Source organism: Myxocyprinus asiaticus, chromosome 23 (assembly GCF_019703515.2).
Source record: "Myxocyprinus asiaticus isolate MX2 ecotype Aquarium Trade chromosome 23, UBuf_Myxa_2, whole genome shotgun sequence".
NCBI classification, from domain to species: domain Eukaryota; kingdom Metazoa; phylum Chordata; class Actinopteri; order Cypriniformes; family Catostomidae; genus Myxocyprinus; species Myxocyprinus asiaticus.
In genome coordinates, this window is record NC_059366.1 from 9,842,589 (window position 1) to 9,861,870 (window position 19,282).

Here is a 19,282-nt window from a genome sequence, read left to right on the forward strand (position 1 = left end):
TAACCATGTGTTATAAGAATTCCATAGTAGCATGTCTTATATGCAATTAAAAAGGGTTCGTTTTTTTAATGAATAGACCATAATGAATAAAATGCTAAATAACCATTCAAATCATGCATCTTTAAATCATTAGGTTGCAACGAAATATAATATACGAAACTGATAACACTGTTATTCTGAAGCTGGTCCATCAATTGACTTAAATTGCATCAGAGGGTACATAAGGGGTCGAGGTCAGGCCAGATCATTTTTCCTATGCAATTAAAATCCCCTGTGAACCTACACTGACAAATAAACATGCCACACACTCGAACATCCCTCCCACAATCAATTCCTCTTGTGACTTCTGGCACCTTCAAAACCGATAGAAAAGACTGGTCAACAACAGCTGTAGCCCCCTTCCCAGTTGCAGGCAGGATCTCTTATTGTCTGGTTCGAGGAGCGCCCAATAGAAATATTCCGCTGTGCTGTTGCTAGGTGGTTTTCGCACCTTGTGGACCAATCAGAACACTGCTGATGAAGGGAGGGCGCGGGGAGCTGGCGGTAACAGAGTGCGCGAGAGCCCGAGTGCAAGGGAAGCCCTATCACCGAGGCACGGCTAAAGACAACATTTGCAAAATGCCGAATAAAGCTAAAAAAGAAAAGGTAAAGTACAGGTTACATTGGCGTTACCGGATCCGCTAGTTTATGTCTAATGATTGCGTTCCAGATATTAGTTTACGAATGAATTATTCTTCAACATTTGCTGGTGTCATTTTCGGTAGTGAAGGCCGCGCTAGCGTCTAGCCCTCATTTGTGTCTGTGTATGTTCAGTCAAAATACGGACAGTTATGTGTTCAGAAGTATTTAAATATAAAGAAAGCCTTTTAGAAAGCTCGGTGGCACGTGTATTACAAATATGCCTCATATATGTTTGGGGCAGTTCCGTTAGACATCTGTTTTACCCTGTCTTTGCTTTAGATCAGTTTTCTACAGTGAGATTATAAACGGTCGTTAATGTGTGAATACAGAGGCGCATTAGTTGACACACTGCAGCATAAGCTGGACAGCATGTCCCTTGTCTCGGTATGAGTCAATGTTTTTGTGATCAGAAGCAATGGATAGGCTTTGGACATCGTTATATAAACGCTCGATACAGAAGTGGACAAGTATGGCACGATATGCTGGGTGGTGTGAACTGAAATAATGTATCATTGCCAGTACACTTCAATTAGTTGTGCATGTCATTGACTGATTCAAAATGTAGTTGCATTTGGGCTGTTAGTTGCCCCCACCTGTCATATCATCCCTGTCATGTTAATGGCCTGTATGCAGACCATCATATTGTGATATGATGAATGGTGATTTTTAGAGTGATCTGCATGAAAACATGTATATCTCAGATATCTCATTTATTGGGTCTGTTTTTGGTCATTGCAGGAACCCACCAAATCTGCAAAAAGCAGCACGAAAAACAGTAATGCCGGTGGTGGAAAGGATGCTGGAACTGAAAATTCTGAAGAGGTAAAGATGTATTATAAAGACATATTGGGTCTAAAAATGTTAACTTTTTTTGCCTTTTCAGGACACGAGAAGACTAAAAAATTCAATTTCAGTGCCTTTGCAAGATGGCATTAATTATGCATGCATAGTAATATATAAAGCAATCACTGCAATCATGCAATTTTGCAGATCTTTCTTGCATCTAAGATTTCATGAATCCTTGCAAATTCGTGCAAAGTATTTTATAAAAGTATAATGTGGCTCACCTCCTTTACAGTAACATGCTTGGATTTTCACACTCATAATTCTGGTTGGCAAACAGTAGGTCTATAACTAAATACTTGCAGATTCGAGATCCAGACTACACTGGGTTTTCTAACTAACTAACTAAAAAAAACAAAAAAGGAATGGCGCCTCTGTGTGAGCAGAGCATTCATTATACATCTAAGATCTGGTGAGGATGGGTAACCCTCTGACATCTTGCTACCCAATGCAGTATCTTCCTCCTAATGCAGCTGAACTTGTTGCATATTCTGGTTTGGTTATTGGTTTTGTTTAATCTTTCTTTTTCCGCTGTTCAAATATTATTTGAATAACCAGTACAATTGAAACGACTTTAAAGCTGTATTTTTCTTTCTATTGTAAGCAATTTAAATCCACTTTAAAAATGGGTAAAGACAGTATGTGTTATTAGATTTAATAGCAGCTGCTTAAAATAGGCTAACAGAGTTGTGTGATTTTCTGTCTCTAATTCATGCTTAATTTTCTTTCTGGAGTATGGCCCAGGTAAATTGTAAGAGACCAGTTTGCCTTTCCATGTTGAGTGAGAAGGAGAAGCCTCAAGTTCAATGTTTTAACCTGTCATTATAGTTTCTTTTAATGGAATTTTGATGTGGAATTGCACTGGATGTAAAGAGGATAGACCATGCATAGTTTCCCAGAGTTAGTTGACTGTTTCAGAAGGCCATAGCTAGGATTAAATGCAGCACAATTTTGAAGGACAGGTTACTAGAATTTCATTTAACAAAGTAAATACAGTTTCTCCTTGCTATGCCTACATGTGCTGATTAGTTTGTTTTGAGTCCCACTCAGTTAAATCAAACCTGATGTTATTTTTAGGGATGCGCCGATACAAAATGTGTGGCCGATAGGATATCCGATTATTTAGTAAAACACAACTTCAAATAAATTTAATGTAAATTTTATTCTTCTTTAGTCTGTACATGTCTTCCACGTTTCAGAGTAATGGGTCTCAGTTATAAACAAAACTCTTTACAAAACTATTATTAACATTCTTAACTCACATTAACTGGATTTCTGAATAATGAAGCTTGGCCCTTTTTAGCTGAAGCAGCCTCTACTTTGACTTTGACAAACGCATCTTTTTCTTGCTGTGTCAGTGCTGTAGGGTGAGTAATCAAATTTGTTGTGTTAATAGTTTTAACGGTAGTTCCACCTCATGAAATTCCAGCAGGGCAAAGCTTGCAAATTGCAACACTGCTGTCATTGAGCCCATTTGCATGCACCCCAATACGCTGATTACTCTCAAAATTTCAGCTTATTTAAAAAATCAGACAAAGCAAACAATCATCATTTACATGATATTTGAAATTGAGTTATTCTTTTTACGTCAAACCATGAAGAGGCATGCGCACAACAGGTCCATACATTGGATAAGCTGGTAAGAATGCCGGTTTAAAGGTGCACTCAGTAATTTTTGGATGTATGTCAAAGTATGGCTTACACTGACACCTAGTGTCCTGGATGCTGCATCATTCAAACACAGTAGTTTTCAGTTATCAATGCCATTGTAGAAATTCACTATGCAGAGTAATCCAGGATTAATTTAATCTGTGAATTAAAGTGTCCAATAACAGGGCATTTACTGAGATTAGGCGAGTAGTAATTGGCTGGTCATGTGATGCTAAAATGTCAGCCCCCATAAGGCGCCATTCCCCATGTAGAATAAAAGAGCTTTTATAAGGTTACCGATATGACTGAACTCTTCATCTCACATGAGTGGTCATGATTTTATACATGGGTTTCAAAATTACAATTAATTTCTTTAGAAGTAAAACTTTTGAAATGAGGAAAAAAATGACTGAATGCACCTTTAAGGTGTTTTCATGCACCGTGGAATTGGTGTAATGGGCAAAAATCTAACTTGTGTTTATTCGGTTTATTCTTACACTGTTAATGACCTTACATTGGTAAAGGAACACTGTTGAATACATTTACATGACCACACACGTTGTCGGCTTATGAAGCATAATCGATGTAAGAACGTGCATGTAAAGGCCGAAACATACTTCACGCAAGTATGCAAACGCAGACGCGAGCACTTGGCCAATGTGTGGTCCCGTTAAACATACATTACGTGCACTTTTGCGTTGCACTGGCGGTTACAAACAGACCACAAGAGGGCAATAGACTTTTTAGGCGTGACCACGAAACCGAAGCTGCATCCGAAACAGTTATTTTATAGCTCCGTGTCCAAAACCAGGAAAATGCTGCCTTCAGAGGCAGGATGAAAATAAGGTGCTTTTCAAACTGTTTGGAGACTAGTTCCTTAAGCGTTCCATTCATTCAAAACAGCTGTCAGTTAATCCATTAACTGATTAGGCAGCAAGTCAGCTGCGTTTGTTTTCAGATGCAGCCTAGATGTGGTAGGTGAGTAAAAATAGTTGAGGAGTGGGGAGAGACACGGAGAAAAAAACAAGTTCATTTGAATGGACTGGGGACAAAATGTTGTACATATTTTTTCAGAAAAGATTCAACTCAAATTGCTGCCAGAGTCTGCCATGACAGTTGTTGATTGAAAGAAGAAAATCTGCTCTAGCGCCCCTTGCGGCAACGCTGAGAATGCAGCGCGTACTTGCGTTGTGTATTGAATTGAGCGCTGACGCATTCACAACGCAACGACGCATGAAATCAAGTTTGCGTAGCAAGGTGCGTCTGCGTTCACGTACTTGTATAGAGTATGTTTGGGCCATAAACGTGCTTGCTGCCACCCAATTCAAAGTAATTCCACACAAGAGACATTTTCTTTCACACACGGCACACGTTGTAGACTAATTGTCGATGCTTTTTTCCACCCCCTTTTGATTGACAGGGAAAAAAATTGGCCATGACCAGAGGCAGTTAGTGCAGTAAATTGCTTTTATCGGCCCATACAGGTACATCTCAAGTAGTTTTTGGCCAAACAGACATTTCTTTCCTTGCATGTCACTGCTTTCATATTGCTTGCCAGAGTAGTGATTTGCTGGATAATTTAGGCGTGTTTTAGCAAAGTGCCAGTGTTCAGTTCCATCCAATTGTCTGGTTGTTGTACTCTGATGTAATAGCATGTCTCTGTAGGTGCTCAAATATCCCAGTGTTCTTACGAGGGAGTAAAACTGATGGCTGGAATCGATGGGCAGAGAATCTGACGTAGCATAGGGTGAAGTTTATCGATTTGGTCTATTTTAAGCTAGGCTCAGTCATGCAACCCGTTACTCAGGCCAGCTCTGCAGTGTTATGGGCAGGCCTCAACATGTGTCCCACAGCAATACGCACACCCACCCCTAGCTTTGTTGCCTGGAAAGTGTTACTGTAGTTTTTACTTTTTTTTTTTTTTTTTTTTGGTCTCATTAAAACCTTCAATACATTTACAAGCCTTTTTCCAATGTGGGCACTCATAGATTGTGTCATTTTGGAAATGTCACATGCTAACATGTTGCTCATTTAGCATTTCGCTGCTTCAACTTTCCACCATGGTGCTAGTAATGCAGTCTGGTTTAGCATGTGTTCTAATAAATTAGAGATCAGCTCTGTTTTTGAAGTAAATTACTGCGTTTACATGCACACCAAAATGCTGATAATTACCAAAAATCAGCTTATTCAAAAAAACTGATAATGAATGAAAACAGTGTTTACAGAAATTATCAGGTTGTCCTCCAATTTTGATGTCAAGTGTAAACAAGCATGCGCCCAAGACATCCTGCCATTGAATAAGCTGCCAAAACGCTGGGAAAGCTGTTTGCATGCAGATTGAAATCGGGGTGAAACTTTTTAAGGTGTTAAAATGACCTTACATGTTGTCAGGTTATTAAGCATAACCGTGTAAGATCATGCATGCAAACGTGCTCATTGTGGGAAGTTGCGCCATGCTTCTGGTCCAAGACCTGTTTATTTGGCTCACTTTGTTGTAATACTGTACTTCTCACCTATGGTCAAAAAGGTTTCTGTGACACTCATCTTGCATGGAAGACACATATTTATTTAATAGTGTAGCTCAGGCTACTCTTGAAAATTTAATGTGAGCTTAATCTAGATATGGTAAGAAGTATGTATGTAGGTTGGGCTTGTTGTGGACTCTAGGGGTTTGGGAGGCAGTTCGCTTGCAGCTTGTCGACTGATGCACTTTGTTGCTTTGTGTTACCACAACTCAAAGTTCAGTAACATTAATTGCATAGTTTCATTAAATGGTTTGCCATTGAAAAACAGTCAAGACCCTAACTTTTTTGTGTGTGTGTGTGTGTGCAAATAATCTCTTGAGGTACTTACACCTGACTTGCCACCCATGATTAGGTGTAACATTGTCATGTATACACTAGATAGAGCTGCACTATTAATTGAGTGAAAAATAGAAAAGTGATGATTACAGCATTCCATTAAGGTCTTGCTGTGTCAGAGTTTTCTATTTTTGCAGCAGTTGAGCATTGTTACTAACTACAGACATGTCTGTCAAGCAAATGAACGCAATGGCGATTCAGAGGTGTTTTATTTGTCCTAATAAGCAAATTGTAAGCAGTCTGATCCTCAGTGTTTAGTGATTCTCTTCTGTTCGTGGTGGTATGTATGAATAAATGCAGCTTAAGCATCAACTTGCCCTCAGATAGTAGCTTTAGAAAATGAAAAGCATTGGCGGTAATTTTTTAATTACTTAATTGCTGGATGTTATGCCTCTCGCTTAAAATGTAGATGGCTTAAAGGGGTCATGACATGAGGAATCACATTTTCCTTGATCTTTTAACATAAAAGAGGTCATCATTGTACTAAACAAACATACTGTACGTTTCAGAGCTCAACTTTCTCCTCACTGCAAAAAGAGTGTTTGTTGAAACCAAGCTACCAAAACGGCAATCAAAACAGTGGGCGTTTACTGTCAAGTCTTAAAGAGCCCATATTATGCTCATTTACAGGTTCATAATTGTATTTTGGGGGTCTACTAGAATAGGTTTACATGCTTTAATGTTCAAAAAACATTATTTTTCTCATACTGTACATTGCTGCAGCACCTCTTTTCACCCTCTGGCTGGAACGCTCTGTTTTAGCTCCTGTCTCTTTAAAGCCCCCCTTTCCGAAAAGCCCAGTCTGTTGTGATTGGTCAACCGCTTAGAGCATGTGTCGGAAATGTAAGGGCCCTTACCATAACCGAAGTATTGCTTAGGTCAGGCATTATGCAGATGTGTTACATAGCGACATAGCTAAGTCACAGAAGTAATGGCTGGACTGCAAACCAGACATTTCCGGCAGTTCAGGAGCAGTGTTTTCTGTGGGAGAGAGTAACTCCCTTTGGCATGGACTTTGTGCTTTGTAACTTTGCAGACCTTTTACATGCACAAACAGCTATATTGCACACTAAAGGAAAGGTAAAATCCCCAAAAGCATAATAGGGCCTCTTTAAAGGAAGCAGCACCAAAACTGAGTGTTTCTGTCAGAGGGACAGAAGGGTGGAAAATGATCATGTTTTATAAATATGTGACTGAATTTTGTGCAAAAAACTTTTCTAATATTATAAGTGAACCTCCAGGAACATATTAAAATAATAAAAAAGGCATGCCATGACCCCTTTAAAACCCAAAATTAGGGCTGTAAAAGGGTAATTAGGGTAAAAATATTGTTTTTCTGATTATTCACGATCTTCATTTGAACAATCCTGATATTGATTCTTAAAATCCCAAGATCGATCTTTTACTTTTTGTGCCACCCTCTACAACATGAATAAATCACTTGCACATGTGACCAAATTTCTTGCTATGTAAGTAAAAATGAGAGATTACTGTAGACATTGGCTGGTAAAATTTTCAGATTTCACTCACCAATGATTTAGTATTGTGGTGAATAAATTTGGTAATGACATCCTCTCACTGATTGTTGAGGGTAAAGTTTGACTGGTTCTTCTAATGTGTATCCAAAGATGAGATCCACACAGTCCATTTGTCATTGAATCATTTCAATGTAAAAATTAATTTTGTTCTTTACAGTCAGTTGTTGATCAAAAAAACAAAAAAACATTCAATTCTAATCACACATTGCACAGATGCTGTAAAGAAGCCATTCAACTCCACTCTCTTTAGTACACTCAGTCATAACGCTTCTGTGAGACGCTTGCTGAACTGTCGCTATTCTTAAAGAGACCATACCATTTAAACACTTGCTTGAAAATAATACAAATTATGCACGTAAGTAATAAACATGTAACAAAATATATAAATGCTATTTCAAGACATTATGATGGTCCACAAATTTGTACACTTTTAAAAAGGCTAAAATGTGACAAAAATGATGAAAAACCAATGATAAAGTAAAGTTTTCGTAATGTACCTATAGCTAGAAGGTCTCCTCTATAATTAACAGCATTGTCTGAGAAATAATTTTTCATATGTAAGCAAAATGGACATTATGACTTAAATACACCAATATGAATCAGAATTTAATTGAATCAAGAATTTTGGAAATCTGTATCAATACCCAGCCCTACACAAAATACACTAGAATGCTCCCATTGTAACTGTTAAGCCTTTGACAGTGTAAATAAGAGATTTATTCTACAATCTTTACAATGTTTATTGCGAAACATGCCTCTCATAAGTGGGTATAGCATATTACAAATGACCTGTGAATCTCTTATGACAGTTGCAAACTTTCCTTATTGTGCGTTTTTTTTTTTTTTTTTCCAGACAGATTTCAGGGTGATAATATTCAGGGTCAACAAATCTGGTGCGTTATCTCACCCACCATTTGCATTGTCAGGAATTTCCAGTAAAGACTCAACAGGACAGAGCTACACAATTAATCGTAAAAAAAACTGAGATTACTATGACCGCTGCTGAATCAGTGGTGAATCAGAGACATTTGTATTTGTCCATTATGATAACAACCGATCCAGATGTGCAAGTTTTAAACCATCTGTTGCCCAGATGCTTGCTTTAGAACAAAAGTGAAAAGCATAGTCATCATTTGGAATTATTTTGGTTTTGTTGCATGACGTTGCTCACTTGCAATGTAGACAGTTTAAGAAAACTAGAACGCTCCTATTATGATTTTTGTCATAGGCTAGAGACCACATGGACTGTCGGAACAGTCAAAAATAAAATTGGTAATTGGTTTCAGTCTTGTTTGTCAGGATTGCCTTTACATTTTGTGGTCTTATTTTGTTTCTTTTATATTGTGTTTGCCATTAGACACTGGAGTTTGTCCTTCTGTGACCAAAAGCGGTATAATAGCATAGAATAGTTTAAAGTGCCCATTTTCATTATGAACATACTGTTTTCCCAGGCCCAGCAGACTGCCAGCAAGCGTCCGAGCAACAGCACTCCACCTCCTACTCAACTCAACAAAATTAAGTACTCTGGTGGACCACAGATTGTAAAGAAGGAGCGTCGACAGAGCTCATCACGATTCAACCTAAGCAAGAACCGGGAACTGCAGAAACTCCCCGCCCTCAAAGGTAGAAATGACTCCAAACACCGCCTGAACAGTCATGGTTCTTTTTTGCCTTCTTAGAACTGATCAAATTATCTGTTGTTGTGTACATAGAGCATTTCACATTGACTGGTGCCAATTGTGTTAATTAAACAGCCTTACATGACCTCTGCATCATTTTTTCAGGCTGTAATTTACTTGTTTCTGAGGCAGTTGTGTTTGATGCCAAGGATTGCTGATTGCCGAGTTATGAGGCTCTCACAGTCAGCCAAGTAAAAGACACTTTTCATTGCTGTCAAATTTATGTGTACCGTTTACCAAGTTTCTGTTTAGTGTAGGGACTCAAATCGAAAGGAGTTTAACGACTCTGTTTCCGATTCCAGTTAACAGTTCCATTTAATTATTTTTATATTACTTTTGAGGAAGCACCTCCTTGATAATCAAAACTTTATATTAATTGTATGTGTATATATATATATATATATATATATATATATATATATAAAAATGCATAAAACAATTCCCAACCCTAGTCCAGCCAAATCAAAATATCAAAAGCATTCTATGGCTGCAAGTTTGGTGGTCAGTTGGGCCTGATTAGATTTCCAAAAAGCATTTAGTTGGTAGTTAACACAGTGATTTTATGATATAAAAACGGAGATTGAATCTTTCAGTATTGAAAGATTGCTTATTGTTGCCTCTTCTCTGGACCTCTTTCTCTGTTCTTTCCTTTATTCTCTTTCTCATGGTATTCTGACATGGTCCTTGGTTGCTCAGTCAGGGAGATTCCTTTCCATCTGGCTATGCAGGGAATATGAGCACATGACAACTCATAGACGGTAATAGGATCTGCAGTACAAGTGTCTACATTAAGTAGGACAGTGAAACCTTGCCACAATCCACAATTTAGGTAGTTTTACACTCTATTTATATTCATACTTGGGAGTTAATTTCTTAGAATCTAAAGTGGATGTTTCCTAGAAAGCTTATGGTATGGTTCATGATCATTCCTCAGTTGCAGTGCTCTGTGTTTATCCTGTGTTAATTTACACCCTGTATAAACCTGGTATTAACATATGTCTCGAGTGAATTGATCACAAGTGGTCAGCTAAGACAGATAGTCGTTTAGACCAGGTTTATTTGTAAGTGGTTAACTCCTGTAATGACTTACATTTTTTGAATGGCAGGTCTTGTTTTGGCCTGGTGTTAGACAAGTAACCTGTTCTTCACTGTTGTCTGGAGCTCATCACATTAGAACTCATTAGAGTTTACACTTTCCATTTCTGACATCCTCTGAATGTGATTTGAGTAGGGGTGGTCCGATCAATTGGCCACCAATCGGTATTGGTTCATATTCACTTCCTGTCTCAATTGGTGGTCTCATAATTTGGCCACAGTGTTGGGACGGAATACATGTAATGGGATTACGTATTTAAAATACAAAATACAAGTAACTGTATTCCACTACAGTTACAATTGAAATCATTGGTAATCAGAATACAGTTACATCCAAAAAGTATTTTGATTACTGAAGAGATTACTTTGCATTTTATTGTCATTTGTTTCATTTAATATTTAGTCCTTTCAGATGGAAAACATTTATACATATAAATGATGTGATCCAAAGTGCATTTGAACAGTGGTGAAACACTTTCTTATGATGTGTTACATTCATATGAGCAGACAGAGAAGTAAGTTTGAAGTAAGTTTGGAGCAGAAGAAATAGAAATACATTTGTGTAAATTGTCAGCTTTACGCTAAGATAAAATGCTATTTCTAGCCATTTTACATGCACATGTTACCAGGCACGATCATATTTTTTTAACAAGAAAATTCACGTTGGATCATAATTAATTTTTTTCTAGTAAGACCTTTGATATTAGGGCAAAAATCATATTCTTGATAATAATTTTTGTATTGTTTTCCTGTAAAAATATCTAAAAATCCTTAAAACAAGATCAATTTGATTGATCTTGTTTTAGAAACAACACTGCATAAGATATTTAGGTTTTTCAGAGAATGTATTTTTAATGTGTGTATTTTGTCTTTCTGTACTGGCAGAGTTTTTATAGTCAAAACAAGTTCTTATAATCTACCAGTGCTGAAGAAGTAATCCAAAGTATTTAGAATACATTACTGATTTTGAGTAATCTAACGGAATACATTACAAATTACATTTTACAGCATGTCTTCTGTAATCTGTAGTGGAATACATTTCAAAAGTAACCCTCCCAACCCTGTTTGGCCATCACATAAACCGATCTCCCAAGTCGCAAAAGAAGCTTGATTTCTTTAGGACTACAGCATCCCTCTTATGTCGTCACGGGAGTATAGGGAACACTAGCCGAATGTTGTGAGCAAACAAATTTTATTCAGCAGATAAGGGTGAAGATGAAAATGTAGAGTGTTTGGTAGGGCTGCAGCGGTACATGTATCTACGCCGAACCGAATGGATACAGGGCCTTCAGTACGGTACACGCAGTCACATGAATGATTACATATCTTAGCATGCGTGAAACCATTATTAAAACAACATATAAAGAACAACACAAACCGTGTAGAACTAAAATGAAAAAAAGATTGCAGCGCAACACGGGACTGCACGGAACCAAAACTTAACAGAACAGAGCGTCACACATTACACTAAAAACTGCGGATCAGATAAATGCATGTGAAGTTTATACTAGCTAGCTCACTATTTTTCCCAACTGTGATGGAACTAAACAAAATATAAATATGTCAGACATAAATAAGCCAGAGATTGAAGTCCCACCACTGTCTCTAAAATCTGTTGTTTGGGAGCATTATGGTTTCGGATTAAACTACAGTAATACTGGACAACGAGTTGTATGGATGGGCCACGGGTACTCTGAAGTGACAGCAATGATCGATCATGAAAATTATGATCAATAATGAAAATGCTTGTCATGACTTTTCACTGAATTCGAAATTCAGTGACAAATACCTGACAACTATACACAAACATGTCAAAGAGGGGCCTTATTTTTAATTTTGAGAATGATTACGTTGTGATTTTCAGCGGTACCTTGATTGTCAACATAGACGTCCATAGCTACCGAACTGATAAACGTTGCTAGCTAGCGTTTGCTAGCATTTGTTCTACAGGTTTACGTTAATAAAAAGAAAGTTAAATCCACCTCTGTTTTGAATGTTTGTCTCTGCAAATGTTTGCTAAACAAGTTTTATTGTCAAATAATGTAGAAACGTTGAGTCATTAATGTATATTATTTAATAAAAGTGAAGGTTTATCATTGACTGTAAATCTCCCTCTGTGCCGACACACGATGTCACACACCTGCATTTCTGCAAAATCAGAGCTGAAGATTTCCACATGAGTTGTAAGTTCAACATAAAGTTGCGTTCCATTGCAGTTTTCCCGTTACTCCGTCAGAGCAGAGCGTGACTTTCTGTCTGGGGCAAAGAAAGTGCTCCAAACTCTAGAGAAGCATGTGCACACACACAAGGCGAAATCTTTCTTTCAAACATCTAGATGGAGCACAGATGAATGTATCAGAATGCAGGTCTACAAAACTATTTTCAACTTAACACGGCATTTTAAAAATGCGATGGTTATGCCATCTTCAGTCACGCCAACCACGGTTTGCGGATACATGGTTCAGAAACAGTGGTGTGCTCTTACTAAGCTTATTACGGTAACCTGAAGGAAGAACAGACATGCACATTCTGGGCATTGTTTCACTGAATTGGCCAGCGAGTCTTCACAATGACAAAATATCATGCATTATATGCCCTCTTTTGTACTTATTGTAACAGACTACATTAGAACATCCTTTAATAATGAATAGACACTGGAACAACGACACGCAATACGGCAGCCAAAGACGTAAAACATATACAGTGATCAGCCACAACATTAAAACCACTGACAGGTGAAGTGAATAACATTTATTATTTCATTACAATGGCACCTGTCAAGGGGTGGGATATATTAGGCAGCAAGTAAACAGTCAGTTTTTGAATTTCATGTGTTGGAAGCAGGAAAAATGGACAAGCGTAAGGATCTGAGCGACTTGACAAGGGCCAAATTGTATTGATAGATGACTGGGTCAGAGCATCTCCAAAACGTCAGGTCTTGTTGGGTATTCCCGGTATGCAGTGGTTAGTACCTACCAAAAGTGGTCCAAGGAAGGACAACCAGTGAACCGGCGACAGGGTCATGGGCACCCAAGGCTCATTGATGCGCGTGGGGAGCGAAGGCAAGCCCGTCTGGTCCGATCCCACAGAAGAGCTACTGTAGCACAAATTGCTGAAAAACTTAATGCTGGCCATGATAGAAAGGAACACACAGTGTATCGCAGCTTGCTGTGTATGGGGCTACGTAGCCGCAGTCCAGTCAGAGTGCCCGTGCTGGCCCCTGTCCACCACCGAAAGTGCCTACAATGGCCACGTGAGCATCAGAACTGGACCATGGAGCAACGGAAGAAGGTGGCCTGGTCTGAATCACGTTTTCTTTTAGCTCATGTGGACGGCCGGGTGCGTGTGCGTCATTTACCTGGGGAAGAGATGGCAGCAGGATGCACCATGGGAAGAAGGCAGGCCAGCGGAGGCAGTGTGATGCTCTGGGCAATGTTCTGCTGGGAAACCTTGGGTCCTGACATTCATGTGGATGTTACTTTTACATGTTCCACCTACCTAAAGATTGTTGCAGACCACGTACACCCCTTCATGGCAACGGTATTCCCTGATGACAGTGGCCTCTTTCAGCAGGATAATGCGCCCTGCCATACTGCAAAAATGGTTCAGGAATGATTTGAGGAACATGACTGATCGAGCGTCTATGGGATGTGCTGGACCAACAGGTCCGACCCATGGAGGCCCCACCTCACAACTTACAGGACTTAAAGGATCTGCTTTCTGACGTCTTGGTGCCAGATACCACAGGACACCTTCAGAGGTCTTGTGGAGTCCATGCCTCGACAGGTCAGAGCTGTTTTGGTGGCAACAGGGGGACCTACACGATATTAGGCAGGTGGTTTTAATGTTGTGGCTGATCGGTGTATGTACATACTGTATATGTATAGTTGTTTATTTATGTTCTCCATTTGAAATTAGACGTTGCCAATTTATTTAGCCTATTATTTTTTTTTTGTTGTAGTATATATATATATATATATATATATATATAAAAATGGTATGTGATTATTATTGTAATATAAAATTTTTGCAAATTTGATTTTCTCTGTAAAATAAAGATGAAAAAAATTAAATTTATTAAAAAAAATGGTTCTGCATATCGGTTATCAGATATAAAAAAAATAGACAAATAATCTGTATCATATCGGTTTTAAAAAATCAATATCGGTTGATCTCTAATTATTATAATTGCATTTTTTTTACTTTTATTATTATTTATGTTTTTATACAATGTTCATATAAGAGGCTCTTAAGTTTTGTATTGTAATTTAGTTGAAGAAATAGTGCAGTCATGTATAAATGAGTCTTCACAAAAATAATTGTTGCCCATCAGCCACTGTGTTTTCAAAATAAATTTAAAGAAAGATTCTTTCTTTTCCCTGCCAGGACTTCAGACTGCAACTAAAATGGTCACAATTGTGACCAAAAAAATAAACGATTGCGACAATCATTTAAAATCTAGTTGCCATTGACGACAGTCAGGCTGTGTGTGTCAGATATTATCTTGTGAGTTATTGAATACATATATAGAGCGTCAGTGTGTCTCGCGCTGCTTTTCACCCGTTCTGTTGATGATATGAGCTCGCTGGCTGCATGCAGCAACAAACACAGCGTGAGCAATGATGTCTGATTCGTGAACAAATGACTCTTTTGAACCGGGTCTCTCTAATGAATCACCCGGCAAGAGCTCATTTGAACTCAGGAGCTCAGGTTAGCAGTTTGAATTCGAATCACTTTCTCAGCGAATCAACCGTCAGTGTGTTCACAACTGGGAGCACAGACATTTTAAAATAGTAGTCCCATGTGTATTTCGGGCTTGTTTAAAATGAAAAGTCCTGTGTTATGTACCAAATCTTTTTTTTTTTTTTTTTTTACTGGTTATTATTGATTGGGATTGGAGTAGCACAATAAACTGCATCGGGGATTTCATTAAATTTGCACTCTTGTTGTCTTTGTTTCTTGGCCATCTAGTTACAGTAAAGAAAGACTAAGATTTTATATATATATATATATATATATATATATATATATATATATATATATATATATATATATATATATGTGTGTGTGTGTATATATATAATTATAATTTATTTATTTGTGATGTGAGATCCAGCTTTTGATATTTAGGACCATTGAGGGACTCATACACAACTATTAATGTGCAAACATTCACTGATGTTCAAGAAGGCAACACACTACAATATGCATACTATACTTTATGAAAAATACCTCTTATGTAGATTCTGAAGGGCAGTACTAAATAAAAAAAAATATATTTGATCTCTTATATTTGTATAAATTATTTGTATATAAGTGTGAAAAAAGGGGAATGCAAATTTGTGCACTCAACTATACAGTATATATTAGTGCCCGACCAATATAACGGGCGGAGTTCAGCAGTGTCTCGGTAAGTTGTTAACTAGTTTGTGAAATACACACTGGAAACTTAATAAACAATGACCCCATCATTTTCCCTTTTCAGTATAACTAATATAACATTAACCTTGTCCCTGACAACCTTGTCACTCATGTTTATCACATCTGTTTGCTGTTAGTCAGTTATAGTTTGTCAGTGCAGTCAGTAATGTAGCAGATTGAAAGGTAAACATCAGAGTATCTTTTTCAGCTCAGCAGACAACGGTGTGGTGGTGGATTGTGTCTGATGAGTGTTGATTTCATGCTACGCTGTTACCTAGTTGGTGAGACACAATGCTGGAAAGTAAAATAAACAACGTCCATCTTTTACTGTCCGTGACAACGAGCTTACAGCTAACTAGCTAATCACGTAGCTACTTTCATACCTTGTCAGCGTGTAAACGTATTCACCAAACTGTTTTGTTCAGGATTCACAGTTTGGTACCCCCTTCAACCGAACAATTCCAATCGTTGCATTTATAAAATGTAATATTTAAAAGTCTGGTTTTCCACCGTTAAAAGTTTCCCCTGAACTTGTATAGCAGAATACGGTGTAACACCGCTGCCCCTGTTTATCTTGACTCGGCAATATTAATATAGTCAGCATTTGACTTATACTAAACAGTACTGATGTTTATTTCGCTATTTATTGTATTTGTATTTATTCTTTATTTTAATAGTCAGCATTTGACTGATACTAAACAGAACTGATGTTTATTTAGCTATTTATTGTATTTTTATTTATTTTCTCAGTGCATTTCTAGAATTTGTTGACAATGTATAATAATATCAAATGTTCTTTGATAAAAAAATATTTGTTTAAGAAAGCAGCCTTCTGAGTACCTTTGCACAGTCATATCAGTGCAAAATCTGTGAAAAATCCACATAGAAAAGGTCTGTTTTCATTCCAGCTCAAAAATTAAATATATCGGCCACCATATCGGTAATCTGTGAATTTTCCCACTCTAAAATTGATATCGGCATCGGTCTCAAAAATCCCATATCGGTCAGGCTCTAGTATAGATATTAAACACATGATTAATGAGCTATCGGCTGTATTTTCTTTGACTTTCTATCTTGTTTAGAACAACAGTCTAAATCAAGCTATTCTGTGATGTGGCAACTAAAACAGCCATTTGGCTCCTAAATGTTTCCGTTTAGGAGTCAACAGCTCCTTAGTAATTTTTTTTTTTTGTTGCCTGGAGCCCTGCCTGCTGTCCCGAAACTGTACTTAACCGTGACCCCAAAACCGAGGTACGAACCAAACAGTGAATTTTGTGTACCATTGCAGCCCTAGTATTTGGTCTTTTGTATTGTTCTTAATGGTTCCATTAATGATTCTTTTAGTACTTTTTAAGGAAGAAATATTTGGAAATGCAATTCTTATTAATACAGCCGTAGGCAGCATGTTTCCAAATAACATGATTTCATATTGTAATAGAACATATTGTTATAAAAGGTATGTTGACATAGACTTTTTAAATTTGATTCATTCATTTTTATAAAACACTAATTAAACTTAAAATTGTATCTTTAACTACACAGTGTCATATCAACAAACATCCAGTAATTACTTCGAATTCTTGGTTCTTTTCAAGTGATAAATGAGTCTTGCAGTTAAAGCTACACTATGTAACTTTTGGTCCTCTAGCGGTGGAAGCATAAAACTGCGAGTTACATGCAGAGGAACACGTTATGTCAGTTGTGATTCGGCTCTGCTCTTGTGGCGGATGAATCTCCTGGTTTGAGAGAGGACTCTGCAGAAATTACCTGCAGAGCGGAGTCATGACAAGCTATTTTCATGTTGATATAATGTTATTCGCAAAAAACATTTATAACCAATACTACTTACTTTGAGGAAGATAAACAACACTCTTATATTTGAATATGATTATTGAAGTGTTTTATCCACTACACAATACACATTAATGTTTGTATTGCACTACACATATCGGGTGGAACTTGTGAAATGGCCCATATGAGTTCAATTGACTTGAAGAATGATGCTCGGTTGGTCTTGAATGAGCTTCAATTTACAATAATGTGAATCATCAGCTAGGTTTTAAAATGTTTTTCCTAGTGATGTAAAAATGACCACAAGGAATGTGTTTTAGTTCTGAAGTTGTGCATCCACGCACTGCTATAACAGTGTCAGATTATAGTCTCACTGTATCTTAAAATACTTTTAATTCCTATGGAGCCTTGACCATTACAAGTATTCACCTTTCTATGCCAGATGCCAAACAGTTGCATGTGTTAGAACAATGTCTCTGTGTGTTTGTTTCTGTCCCAGTCGACACTGCTACTAGTGGTCTTGCACTGTCTCTGGATGTCCACATGGCAAACAAACAGAGGAAGCTTGGAGGTCTCCCTTTTCCTGTCTTTGTATGTGAACTTCTCTTCAGTGAAGTCAAATGCTTGTTTGTCTTGGAATTCCATTGAACAAGTGGTTTTCCCAGTGCATGTACTATGTTGCAGCCATGGTGCCAGTTTGGATGGTTTACATTAAATTAAATCTAAAATTACATGAAATCAAATCTAAAACTGTCTGTAATGTTTCTGTATGGATTAGGGTACAGAAGATATTGCTAGGTTGATATAAAAACAAAAGTCAATAGACAGTCCTTGTAGTTATGCTAATATTGAAGTGTTTGTGTTTTAAATAAACATGCAAATAGGGAAATTTTCATTATGAATGTAGACCTAATGATTAGAAATATCTGTATCGATTTACTGATGTAGAGATAAAATGTAGACAACTGCATGCATACATTCATAATTTATTTATATGTGCTTATTGTAGCCATGTGCATAAGTACATCAATTCCCTGTGAGGTCTGTTCTCTAGATTTCAACATAGAGTAGGTAGATTACATAATTTTAGTGATAGCATCTTTGAACAGGGCTTCAAATGAATGCTTGCATATATTTTCCATATTTTGTGGAGTACACTATATCACGCGGTGGTTGCCTGCAGCACGGTCTGAGCATACAAATGTTCATGCAATTAGAAAGACTTTCCATTGTATGTGGCATACAAGATGTAGACTGTCATTTCATTGACTTCTTGCAAAGGAAAATGAACTGAACAGTTAGACCCTCACTTACTAAACCTGGAATAACAACATAACAAAAGGGTTTAGTTTTAGCAAACTGTTACTTTGGCTAATTCAGCTGTCTCACCATTTGTCTCACCTGCCAACATGTATAGTATTTTACATGAAAGAAGATGTGTTCTTAGACACAGTTCGAAGCCGAGTGTCTAAAATCCTTTTAACCGTGGTAGAATCACTGAAACGCACAGCCTTTTGTGACTTATTACTTAAATAAAATGGTGGCAACAGCAATATCATAAAAGACACCAATGTTCAATCAATATTACATTTTTTAATCATCATCATCTGAGGAAAGGATTCTTCAGCCAAGTAGACTAATGTAGTTCATTAGCTTAGCTGTTGACTGTTTACCATTGCCAAGCAACCTACCAATTTGGCTAGGGATGGGAATTCAACAATTC

General features: G+C 37.5%; 1 protein-coding gene across 1 annotated transcript in view; it reads left to right on the forward strand.

Annotated features, from left to right (window-relative positions):
- Positions 1-540: 540 nt before the first annotated feature.
- Positions 541-19,282, forward strand: part of LOC127413699 (serine/threonine-protein phosphatase 2A 56 kDa regulatory subunit delta isoform) — a 63,923-nt gene continuing 45,181 nt past the window's right edge. Inside the window, exons 1-3 of the mRNA XM_051651043.1 lie at positions 541-645; positions 1,420-1,503; positions 9,025-9,196. Coding sequence (XP_051507003.1) covers positions 619-645; positions 1,420-1,503; positions 9,025-9,196 — 283 coding nt within the window. The 5' untranslated portion in view covers positions 541-618. The remainder of the gene's footprint in view (positions 646-1,419; positions 1,504-9,024; positions 9,197-19,282) is intronic.